The 11,199-nt window shown below is 54.8% G+C and overlaps 1 protein-coding gene across 3 annotated transcripts; it reads right to left on the reverse strand.

The window, feature by feature from the left end:
- Window positions 1-1,114: 1,114 nt before the first annotated feature.
- Window positions 1,115-5,237, reverse strand: AP5S1 (adaptor related protein complex 5 subunit sigma 1). 3 transcript variants are annotated; one of them, XM_014867108.3, is made up of 3 exons: window positions 4,752-5,237; window positions 3,545-3,732; window positions 1,115-2,258 (listed from the first exon to the last, which is right to left on the reverse strand). In XM_014867108.3, exons 2-3 carry the CDS (start codon window positions 3,715-3,717, stop codon window positions 1,832-1,834), a joined length of 600 nt encoding a protein of 199 aa, XP_014722594.1. In that variant the 5' UTR covers window positions 3,718-3,732; window positions 4,752-5,237; the 3' UTR covers window positions 1,115-1,831. The 3 variants fall into 3 exon arrangements, with proteins under 3 accessions (XP_014722594.1, XP_014722596.1, XP_014722595.1); XM_014867110.3 differs by having other exon boundaries at window positions 4,500-4,811; XM_014867109.3 differs by lacking the exon at window positions 4,752-5,237 and adding an exon at window positions 4,144-4,609.
- Window positions 5,238-11,199: the final 5,962 nt, after the last annotated feature.

Consider the following 11,199-nt stretch of genomic DNA (forward strand, 5'->3'; position numbering starts at 1 on the left):
GAGAAAAAAGGGGCCAGCCCGGTGGCGCAGCGGTTAAGTGCGCACGTTCTGCTTTCGCAGCCCAGGGTTCACCAGCTCAGATCCTGGGTGTGGACATGACACTGCTTGACAAGCCATGCTGTGATAGGCGTCCCACACAGAAAGCAGAGGAAGATGGGCACGGATGTTAGTTCAGGGCCAGTCTTCCTCAGCAAAAAGAGGAAGACTGGCAGCAGATGTTAGCTAAGGGCTAATCTTCCTCAAAAAAAAAAGTCGGGGGGGGGAGCAGCCCGGTGGCACAGCAGTTAAGTTTGCATGTTCCGCTTCAGCAGCCTGGGGTTCACCGGTTCGGATCTCAGGTGTGGACATGGCACCGCTTGGCAAGCCGTGCTGTGGTAGGTGTCCTACATATAAAGTGGAGGACGATGGGCATGGATGTTAGCTCAGGGCCAGTCTTCCTCAGCGGAAAAAAAAGGAGGATTGGCAGCAGATGTTAGCTTAGGGCTAATCTTCCTCAAAAAAGAAAATAGATATACACTGAGGTTTTTTTCCAATTGAATCATTTTAAGCCCGGACTAGGAGCTGATGATTAGACTCCTAATAGCAGTTTGGTGCCCCACCATAGGGTCGGACCATTGTGCAGGCAGGCACAGCTCCACACTGCCTGAGGGCTTTTTCTGGGGGCAGAATGAGCCAGGGAATTCTCCCTGGGACAACTCACAGCCACTGAGTGGAGGGAGCTGCAGAGCAACACCCATAGGTCTTCACCCCTTGAGTGAGTCATTCAGAGGTGACTGTTGTGCACTGGTTCCCAGAGGTGCTGAGCTCCCTACCTGTCCTGGATAACACACCTGTATGGGCTGCTTCCCCTTCCAGGGCTTCCTGGGATCACCTCCCATACAAACCACTTGCATCTAATCCTTGTCTTACGCTCTACTTCTCAGGGATCCACATCAACCCCCCACATCCTGGTAGAAGACGCAAGTGCTACCATCCAAAGGAGGCACAGGAGACAGAGATGATGTGGGGGACAAGAGGTGGAGATCTCCCAAGAAGCTCTCAGGGGCATCCTTGACCCCTCCGCTCAGGGTCACACAAGCAGATGTGCATTAATGACACTCACAGAAACGGAAGGTGAAATCAAACAGCTGGTGCTTTTAATTCAAAATGGGAAAGATGACATCACCCAGGCCAGACCTCTTGCACCCACCTTGAGAGTACCTTCTCTCCCTGCAGACAAGGGAAGCCCATGATTACTCGAGGCTGCCTGGTGGGCACAGGCTGGACCCAAAAGGAGATACAAAATCCCCCTGCTGAACGACTGACACATCTGTGAACTGTGGTGGGCTGGACACCAAGCAGGCCCTCACCAACAAAGTCCTTGTTTTGCCTAAGTGGGTGCAAAGGCAGGGGCCAGCTCCCCAACCCTGGGAGCCTCAGAGAACCCTTTTGCTCTGTGATGACTGCGGGTTTGGAAGAACAAAGTGGGCTGAGTTCCAGGCAGCTGCTCCTCACTCTCCAGGAGTAGTGGCTGGTGATCTGCTTGGGGCTGGCTGGCAGGGATAGGAGCAAGCAGGGTCAAGGACAAGGGGGCTGGCCCAATGCACTGGTCTGAACAAGTCACAGGACAGCTCCGGGCACAGGATGCTCTGTGATCTCTCCCCTCCACCCTCTGCCCGACCCCCTTTCTGTCAGCTTGTCCTGTCCACTTGTGCTGGGTGTGGCAATACACCACAGCTGGGAGCAGGCTGGGAAGGAGGCAGATCGTGAGCTCACCTGGCTGTGTGTTTGTCCATCCCCATCCCCATCTTCCCCTCCTTGTACTCTTGGGAAGTCCCAACCCAGTAAGGAGTCAGCGAGGACAGGCAGCACTGAATTCCTTCTCCAGACCCTGGACAAACTGGTCATTAAGGAAGAGCAGCTGACCATGGGGCAGGAAGCGGGCGAGGATGCCCTCGATGCGGTCAGCCCGCAGCAGGAGGTTGGTGCCAGGGGCCAGCAGCCGGAGGTGCTCGAGGAGGAGGCGTGCCAGCAGCCGGAGTGTGCCCTCAGCCAGCAGTAGGTTCTCGTGGGCGTCCAGCACCAGGGCAAAGCCTAAGGAGAGCACGCCCAGCCAGACCACCGTCCGCGGCTCCTGGAAAGGGTCCCCTGCTGCCAGGCGGAAGGCCCCACGTGGGGCCTCATGCAGGGGCACTGGTTCATCTGAGGACTGGGGCTGCAGGTCCATGGGGGGCCGGCCAGACGCCTGTTGCTGCAGCCGGCACATGGACTCCACCTGCCTGGGGAGAGCGGGTAGGTCATTGACTGTCATCCTTATGACCAGCCCTGGACCTAGAAGCTGCCATTATCTCCTATCTCAGATGTAGAAACTGAGCCCCAGAGAGACTAAGTGAGCTGCCCAGGGCCACAGAGCAGGAAGTATGAATCTGGATGGGAATTCAGGCTCCAGCCTGTAGTCCCTGAACCATTTCATTCCATGTGGCCACAAGAAGGCAGGTTTTGAACACAGCTCCTCGGGCTGGGAAGGGCACCAGGGGAAGAAGATCGGACTCACCTGCTTCACGGAGGCCTCCTCAACATAAAGAAAAGCAAGCGATGAGAAGGGGAGTAAAAGCCATGGCCAATCCAGGCTGTCCAACCCTCCACCCTCATCCATTGTGCAACCCTCTCCAAATAAAGACGGACTCCTCACTGGCCACCCAGGCTTTTCACAGCACTCTACGATCCCTCCTGGACCACCTCTCAATCTGGGCTGTGCACAGGCCAGTCTTAAAAGTATCTGTTTGGTTTTCTGTGCCACAAGAAGGGGAGTAGGCCCAGAGGAACAAGCGGATGGCAGGAGGCTGGCACAGAGCTACCCCAGAGTGTTAATCTCCTCACCCAGAACACAGAGGGGCCAGGAGATTCTGGCACCTGCCGGCTCCATCAGGGTCTGGGATGGGAAGGTCCAAGGCCAGCCACCCCGTCCGGAACAGTCTTTCCAAACTGTGCTCTGTGCATCCAAGGCTTTGAGGAAGCTCTGGGCACACAGAGTGCCCACATGCCACATTCTCTTTCCTTCTTAGAGATTGCTAAAGCTTAAAGGCACTGAGAACTTCTGCACTGCAATGCATGTTTAACTGGTACCCAGCTCTGCCTGCCCACAGTCAAATCCCAGCTCTGGCTCTTTCTACGTGTAATCTTGGTCAGGTTAAGTTCCTTAAACTCTCATTACCTCAGTTTACTCACCTGTAAGGTGGGAGAATAAGTGTACTTACCTCAAAGGACTGGTACAAGGATGAAATGAGTTCATATACATGAAATACTCAGAACATAAATGCTTAGCACATACTTACAGGCTCAATAAATGCTAATTATAATTGTAACGATGATGATAAATAGCATTATTATTTCTTTAACCCTTTTTCGTGTAACACTTGTGAATGAGCGTGGAAGACTTTGGAAAACGCCACTCTAAAGCTTTCTGCCTCTTAGTCCTCCTGTTTCTCTGTGCCACCCAGAAAACCTATCACAATTGGGCATGCGTTCAAAGAAGGGCAGGGGCTGGGCTGGGCTGTGTGGTTACCTGGCTACAGCCAAAATCTGCTCCTTGCGGAGGAGTCTGTCCCTCTCGGCGCCATGTGGCCGCCCGTCATCAGGTGAACTCTCAGCACCAAAGACGCAGGAGTAGAGCACCCGGCAAAGGCCCTCCTCCGCCTTCGGGGCCCTCAAGGTGTGGATGAGGAAGGCGTGGACCATGGCTCCGGGAGGGTCCTACAGGGAAGCCAGAGACCTTCGTGAGACGGGCGCAACCACAGAAAGGGTCTGGCCTCCCAGGGTGTGGGAGCGTGTGGCTGGTCACTGGTCCTCCTGGGCCACCCAAGGCACACTCCCAGCCTCTGAATAACGACATCTGGTCAGCACCACCTCTGCCCGTAAGAGTGTAGAGGTGAAGAAATCTCAGACAACCCCAAACCCAGTTCTACAAAACAGCTGGCCAGGAATCTCCCAAAGTGTCAAAGTCACCAGAATCAAGGGAAGCCGGGGAGCTGCTCCAGACTGAAGGAGGCTAAAGAGACAGGGCAGGTGGATACAACGTGCGACCAAAAAATAGGGCATTATTAGGACAACTGGAAGCATTTATATACGGCCTACAGGTTAGATAACAGTCTTTATCATTGTTACCTGGTCTTGAATGTAGCACAATGTCCTTGTTTGTAGAAAATACACACTGAAGTACCTCTAAATACAGAGGTCAAGAGGCATCATATCTGCAACTAACTTAAGTATCAGAGACTATACAGGAGTTCTTTATAAGAAAAGGGTTGAAGTTTGGGGTAAGTGTGAGATTATTTCAAATAAAGACTAGTAAGTAATTAATAACAATAATAGCGTCCGTCAGGCTCAGTGGCCAGCTTGGGGTTAAAAGGCAGCCGGTACACAGGAAGCAGATATCTGTAGTTAAGGGTAAACAGATTGTCCGTTTAAACTGTCAAACAGGAAGATTCGGGAAGGCACTTTGGGAACCGGAGTCCGCTGACCTCCGGTGACTCCGGTGACCTTCTAGCCGCAAGAAGAGCGCGCCACTAGCCTTCGCCACCACGTCCCGCACCCCCGTGGAGAAATGGTAGCGGCCAAGAACCTTTACGTCACTGCCTCGCGCAACTCAGCGGCGCAGTGCATTTGGGGGTTCGTAGTTCCTTGCTCCAGTCCCCCAGGCCTACGCAGAGCACTCCGCACTCGGTGTGCCGCCCTGCGGTCTGGGGCCGCTGTCCTCAGGATGTTGCACTCACCCTTCCTTCCCGGACCGCCGACTTGTAGCAACAACCCACTTCACTCTGCAGCACGGGAGCGAGGGCGGCTGCGCGACCCCTGGGCGTCTGCGCACGCTAGCCGCGAGCGCGCGCGCGAGCATGACGCGCGCCGGCGGGCGGGGCCCTCACGTCCCCAGCGCTGGTTCGGGTCGGGGTTGGGGCGGTGCTGCGACTCCTGCACACCGGGAGCGGCGACTTTCGTCGTCAGGCCGAAGACCGTCTGCTTCCAGCTCCGGGCGGGGCCCACACCGGTCATTCCCCGGCCGGGTACACAGGGTTCGCACTCGAAGCCATGGACCCACTGAGCCCCAGGCCACCGCCGCCAGCGGCCGCGAGGGGGCGCCGCAGCCCGGCGCGTGACCTCACCGAAGAAGCCGGAGCCGGGGCGGTCGCCGCGGCCCCTGCCGACCTGGTGCGGCTTGCGGGGCCTGGGGTGCAGGCTCGAGTTCTCCACCTGGCCAGTGTGCGTGGGGACCGCGGGGGCGCCTGTTAAAGTGCAGCTTCCTGGACCGTAATCTTGGAAATCATGACTTCGGGAGGAAATACGCATATTTGGGGCGTTTTCGGGGGGATTCTGGGTTGTGGGCTTCTGCGGTGGGTTAAGACGAGGGCTCGGTGTAGAGTAGAACGATTCAAACTCTAGTCCCAACCCTGTGACCAGCTGTGTGTCCTTGGCAGGCCAGTCACTTCGTTGGGCCCAGTGAAGCCCCATAGGGTTTAGTAGGCTGCTAGGTTTTCCTTTCATACTCCCGCCTCTAACAAGCTCCTCCATCCCTCTCGGAGTATAGCGGTATAGGTGCACCATCAAAGGCCGATTGAGGAGGCTTATACCTTAAACTTGAAAAGGGCGCTGCAGGCGAAGCCTCCAGAGCTGCGACGGGTAAAAGCTACACTGGAGGCTTGGCGCAGAGGTGTTTGGGGCCCCACAAGGCCTGTCTGGGCCGCACTGCCTGCCCTGGGAGCATGCACAGGCACACACGTGTGTACACAGTCTACCTCTTGGCATGTGAACGCTGGAGCCTCCCCAGCTGCGTCCTGGTGTTCTGGGCCTCAGAGCCCCCAGCCTGCCTGGTCCTCAGCCCGGGAAGCCCTTTCTTCCCCTTTTTTTGCCTTTCAAATGTGCTCAGACCAAAACTTAAGGGAAGCCTTCCTACCCGGACTGCCCGTTAGCATTTTTTGCCCCCTTGGCACCCGTTGTGAAGGTCTGCATATAGTGGTGATTTCTCCCATGGGGTACCCTCTGGCTGTGGTACCCAGCTTCACTCCCCAGGCCATCCACAAGGCAGGTCTAGAGCCCACCCAGACACACTTCTTGGTGACTGAAGAAATGAAGGATGGGGGAGCAGCCCAGCCAGGGACCCTGGAGCCAGGGGCCTCTAAGGGTCTGCACTCTGGGCCCCTCTGACCATAGGATCTGGGTGGGGGGCACTGAAGGGAGGCTAGAGGAGGTAGCCCAGGGGCTGACCATGGCGTATGGGCGTTTTGACCACAGGTACAACACATCAATGTATTTGTACATGGAGGGGCAGGCCCAGAGAAGCGTGGGGCCTCAGCCACAAGGCTGGGGGTGATGTTGGCTCAGTGCACGGTCCCCGGTCCCTATCACTCTCACCCAGGACTCATGTCTGCCAGCTGATTACAGAAAGCTGGCAGAGGGCTCTGGTTGCTGGGAGCCACCTGGCATCTGGAACCCAGTATTCCAGCCTCTGTCCGTTCCTCAGGCAGTGAGTCCACTCCAAGTCCTAGGCCACTGGAGGGCTGGCCTCGTGTGAGGTGCATGGGGGAGACAGCAGTGAGAAGCTGGCCTGAGCCACTACCCTGGAGGCAGTAGGGGACCCAAACGGATGTGGTGTGCAGATAAGTGGGGGAGACTCAGGTGCGCTCGATTTATGCAGCCCTTAGCCAACTTATGCCCCCAAGGTCAATAGCTATGTGGCAAAGACAGTGAGGCACGAAGGAGCCTGGGTCCCACGAGACTGTGCACAGCTTTCTTGGCGAGTGAGAAGCACAGACAATTATTTTGTTAAGCCGTTGAGTGGGGTTTCTGTTACATGCAGCCTCACTCATTCCTAAGGGATGCAGCCTGTGAAGTGGGCAGGGTGGAGCCTGGCACAGAGCAAGCACTCAGTAAATCAGGGACTGCTGACAACCGTTAATGCAGAAACAGGATGAGAGAAGGTGTCAGAGAGGCCTCGTCAGCACTGGAAACAGGTGGGGCCTTCTGGTCTGGGGGCAGCTCAGGGGGCAGGATGGACAGGCCTAACTTCCCGGTGCTTCCTGGAGTTACAAGATACCCCCCCGCCCCCGAAGACAAAATGGAACGGTCTGAGTGTGGTGGGGCTCTGTGTGTGCGTCTTCATGTGTGCGAGGCTTTTATTGGTTACCCTAGAGATTCCTGCGGAGCCAGGCACACAGTAGGTGCAGATGTGAGTTTGTGGGATATGAATAGAGTATCCCTGGGTGATAGAAACAAGAGAGAAGGAAGAAAAGGAAAATAAAGCACTCCAAAAAAATAGAGGAGCTTGAAGGAAGCAGGTGCCTGGCTTTGAGGCCCTGTCCACCTGCCTAGAAGGGCCCAGGGCTACACCTCCCGTCGTTTCCCCTCCCCCTTCTCTGGCTGTGGGCCGAGGTGCCCATTGCCCCACTCCCCAGCCCTGCTCTTCTTGGTGGTCCTCTGAGGTGGGGATTTGCCTGCAGCCCTTTGTTTGGGCCCCTTCCCCACGCTCCCAGCCTCCGTTGTTCTGTACCCATGTCAGGGTGAGGCCTGCGCCGCCACAGTCACAGGCAGCCTGGTGCTTGCCTCTTGATCCCCTTGGTACCCACCACTGGGGTACGTGTGGTGATCGACACTGACTCAATTTGGAAAGCAGTTTCCATTCCCCACCTACCCAAGCCACCGCAGGGTCCTGAATCACTGATGGGTAGCCTTGCTTGGGAAGCTTTGCTGCTTCTCCCAGACATCAGGACCAGACCCCAGGACCTTCTTACATGCCTCCAGGGGCAGGGAGCTCTCTCCCTTGAGAGGGCTGCATTGGTTTTTGACAGCTGGAAACCCTTATTGATGATCTTTACAGACCCCAAGACCTCAGGCCAGACCAGTTGAGCCACCACCCACTTCTGGATGTGGGGAGGGCAGTTAGGTGGAATCTGTCAGCCCCAGGCAGTGAGTTTTTTTGAATGACTTCCTGATAAGGGCAGTCTAGACATTTCTCAAATTGTAGAGCAGGAAACTAACAGGAAGAGGGGTTCTGCTTTATTGAGAATCCATGTGGGCTGAGATTGAGCAGATATGGTTGCTCTAGAATAAAGGGGACCAAAGTCAGGCAAGCCTCGTCCTTCCATCCTCTCCACCTCCCTGGGCCGTCTAGAGATGCCATCACCCTGCATGGGCCGCCTCCCACAAGCCACCAGAAAGCTTCCTCCTCCTCTGTCTCCACGAAACCCCCATCCACAGCCTGCTGACTGCTACCCTTACTGATGCAGTCAGCCCTGGGCTCCTACACACAGACTGGGCTTTTCTCCTGTGACAGGACACCCAGCAGCTTGTCCATATTCAGAAAGGGGAGGAAACCCTCAGGCTGGCTGCTTTCTTTTAAGTAAGTGTTTTTGGGCTTATGCTTTTTACCTGTCTGATCTTGTGATCCCCACGCTGGCCCTCAGTAGTAACAGCCACAGAAGACTCTTGTTTGGCACCTACTGTGGGCAAGCCCTGTCCTGAGTGCTTTACATCCACCAACTCATTTGATCCAATCTACACCCCTTTGAAGGAGGGGCTTTACGATCCCCATTTCACAGATGAGGAAATTGAGGCAATGAGATCAAGTAAGTTTCCTGATGTTGCACATGTGCTGAGGGGGGTGTACATGTTGATAGATTTCAGCTTGCCCCTTCACCTCCCCTCGTGTGTTTCTTTGTCCCCCTGTGCCCTCATGGTCACCCCAGGGGCTGGCTCAGTGCCCACGCAGCTCCGGGAGGCCATAACCCCAGCCTTGCTTACTCTCTACAACCCAACCCTGGGAGATCTGTTCTCACCCCAACTGGATGACCTCCTTCCCCAGTACTCTCAATTCCACCCCAAGAGGCTCCCCTGCTTCCCTCAAGGAGCCCCAGGCCCCGTGGAAATAGTCTTGGCTGGGCCCCAGGAGGACGAGGCCATGTGTGATTCGTCCTTTCAAACGGCCACGCTTCCTGCAGGGCTGAGAGCCAGGAGGCCCCACGAGGCAGCTCGGGCCCAGCCACGTGAGGCCCCTTCCCCTCCTGCTGCCCCAGGCCCCGCTGACTCAGAGCCTGGCAGCTGCAGTCACCACCCACTCCGAGGGGAGTGTGTGCCAGTGTGGGCTGTGGGCTGTAGGCTGGGTGGGGCGGAGACAACCCTAGCGGCACTGCCTGGAACCCACACAAATGCCCTGGTGGGTTGGGTGGGAATGCTTCTTGCCTTCTGTCCCATAACCAACTGTCTTCTCGGAACAATAGACTGTGAATAACTCCATGTCATCCAGCCTCCTCTCAAGGCATGACTTTCATGGCTGCGCAACAGCAACTTCTCCATCATTACTCAACTTCCCTCTCCTGATCCTTTCCAGATTCCACGTGGCCGTGGACCTCCTTGTCTAAACATCCTTTCTGCACCACCAACAGTTTCGTTGCCTCTGGAAAGTAGGGGGCCTGTTCAATTCCAAGGAGAAAGACTTCTTAGAAATCATAAATCTTCTAGATGGTTGTGAGCTGTCGTCAGTGGAGGGACCCAAGCCAGTGACGTAAGCCAATTAACTCCAAAGAGTTACTTTAACTCTTTTAAGAATCTGACTTGAGGAAGACATTAAGACTAATATTTCAATGTAGGAGAGTCCAAACCCAGGCTGGGTCTATGGCGCGTGAACCCCTGCTCCTGCCACGGCACGGCGTGGAGGCTCAGCACTTGACAGTTATCAGAGCTCTTTGCTATATATGACAATCAAATTTTCTAGCTAAGAGAGAGAAATTAAAATTTACCAATTTTGATAAGAATGTGGAGCAACACACCTCTCCAGACACTGCTGGTGGGAAAGTAAGTTGGTAAATCAACCGTGGAGAAGTGTGGAAATTCCTAAAGCTGAACACACACACCACACCTAGCAATTCTCTCCTGGGTATGTTCCCAGCACAATTTGAAGTAGTCCCAAATAATCCATCAAGGGCAGAATGAAAATGGTCTATGTCTGGCTTATGGTAATGGTTACACAACTGTATGCATTCGTCAAAACTCACAGAACTGTACGCTCAGAAGGGTGAATTTTATTGCATATATGTTATACCTTAATTTTTTTAAATTTAAAAACGAGAAGAAAAAGGAGTAGAATGAATAATTCATTTAGGAGTATGGTCATATAATGGACATACAGCAGTGAACTAGAATAAACTCCTGCTGAAGGAAAATGGATGCATCTCAAAATCATGACGCTGAGTGAAAGAAACCAGATGCAGAAAACTACAAACTGTACGGTTTCATGTACATGAAGCTCGAGAACAGGCAAAACTAACGTACCCTGATAGAGGTCAGAATAGTGGTGACCTCTGGAGTGCGAGGAACTGGGAGGGAGCATGAGGGAGCCTCCTGGGATGCAAGGAATGTCCTGAGTCTTAGCTGTGTGGTAGGTAGTTCCTCGGGTCTGTGCCCTATGCTTCAGATGTGTGTCCTTGATGAAATGTTAATTATTCCTCAATTTAAAAAGAAAACATTATTTTTTTAAATTTGTCATTGCAAGTTAGTCAGTGAGCAATTCAGACGGTGCCCAGACCCCACTGGTGCTGCTGCCTTGACCCGGCCTGGCTCAGGCCAGCTCCCCGCTGGGCCCAGCCCCACGCAGCTCTTTAACCACGTGAGCCGGCTGCACGTGGCTGCTCCCAGGCTCCTCGCCGGCTGGAATTCCTGCCCCACCCTGGCCCGAGCAAAACAACCTTTAAAACTGGCTGGCAGCCCAGGATTTTAAACCACTTCCCTGCCTGATCCTCTCCTCTTTATGAGCATCCAGAAAGAAAGTTCTCTTGCTGAGGGGAAGGGGGATTGGGGCACCTCTGCCCCATCCCCTGAACTTCCCAGGGGCGGAGGGGTCCTAGCCTGAGTTGGAGAGGTGAACCCCTGGAGCCCCTTCTCCCAGGCCTAGGCCACACCTCCCTCAGGGTAGATGTCATCTCCAGAGCCTTCTCTTGGGGTAGAGTTGTCTCCTGGCTTGACCAAGTGTCCCTCCCTGCCCTCCTCCTCCGTTTCCCCTGCAAAATGAGCTGAAAGCTGAGCTGGTGGGTCTAAGTCAATATGTAAGTGTCTGGAGCAGGCTCAGGGCCCCGTGACTACAGCTGTGAGTGTGATCGTGGGTTATGGGAGAGGAGAGCGGGCGTGGCCTCTGATGTCAGCCCCTGGCACACAGCCTGGGCCCTATCAGACACTCAG

The sequence above is a fragment of the Equus asinus genome, chromosome 15, assembly GCF_041296235.1.
Source record: "Equus asinus isolate D_3611 breed Donkey chromosome 15, EquAss-T2T_v2, whole genome shotgun sequence".
Lineage (NCBI taxonomy): Eukaryota > Metazoa > Chordata > Mammalia > Perissodactyla > Equidae > Equus > Equus asinus.

What these genes read in the sequence shown, in the direction of transcription:
- AP5S1 (XM_014867108.3), bottom strand. Translation starts at nt 3,717, where the DNA reads ATGGTCCACGCCTTCCTCATCCACACCTTGAGGGCCCCGAAGGCGGAG. An exon ending in CAGATTTTGGCTGTAGCCAG is followed by an intron (nt 2,259 to 3,544) that starts GTAACCACACAG and finishes CGCTCTCCCCAG; the next exon opens with GCAGGTGGAGTCCATGTGCC.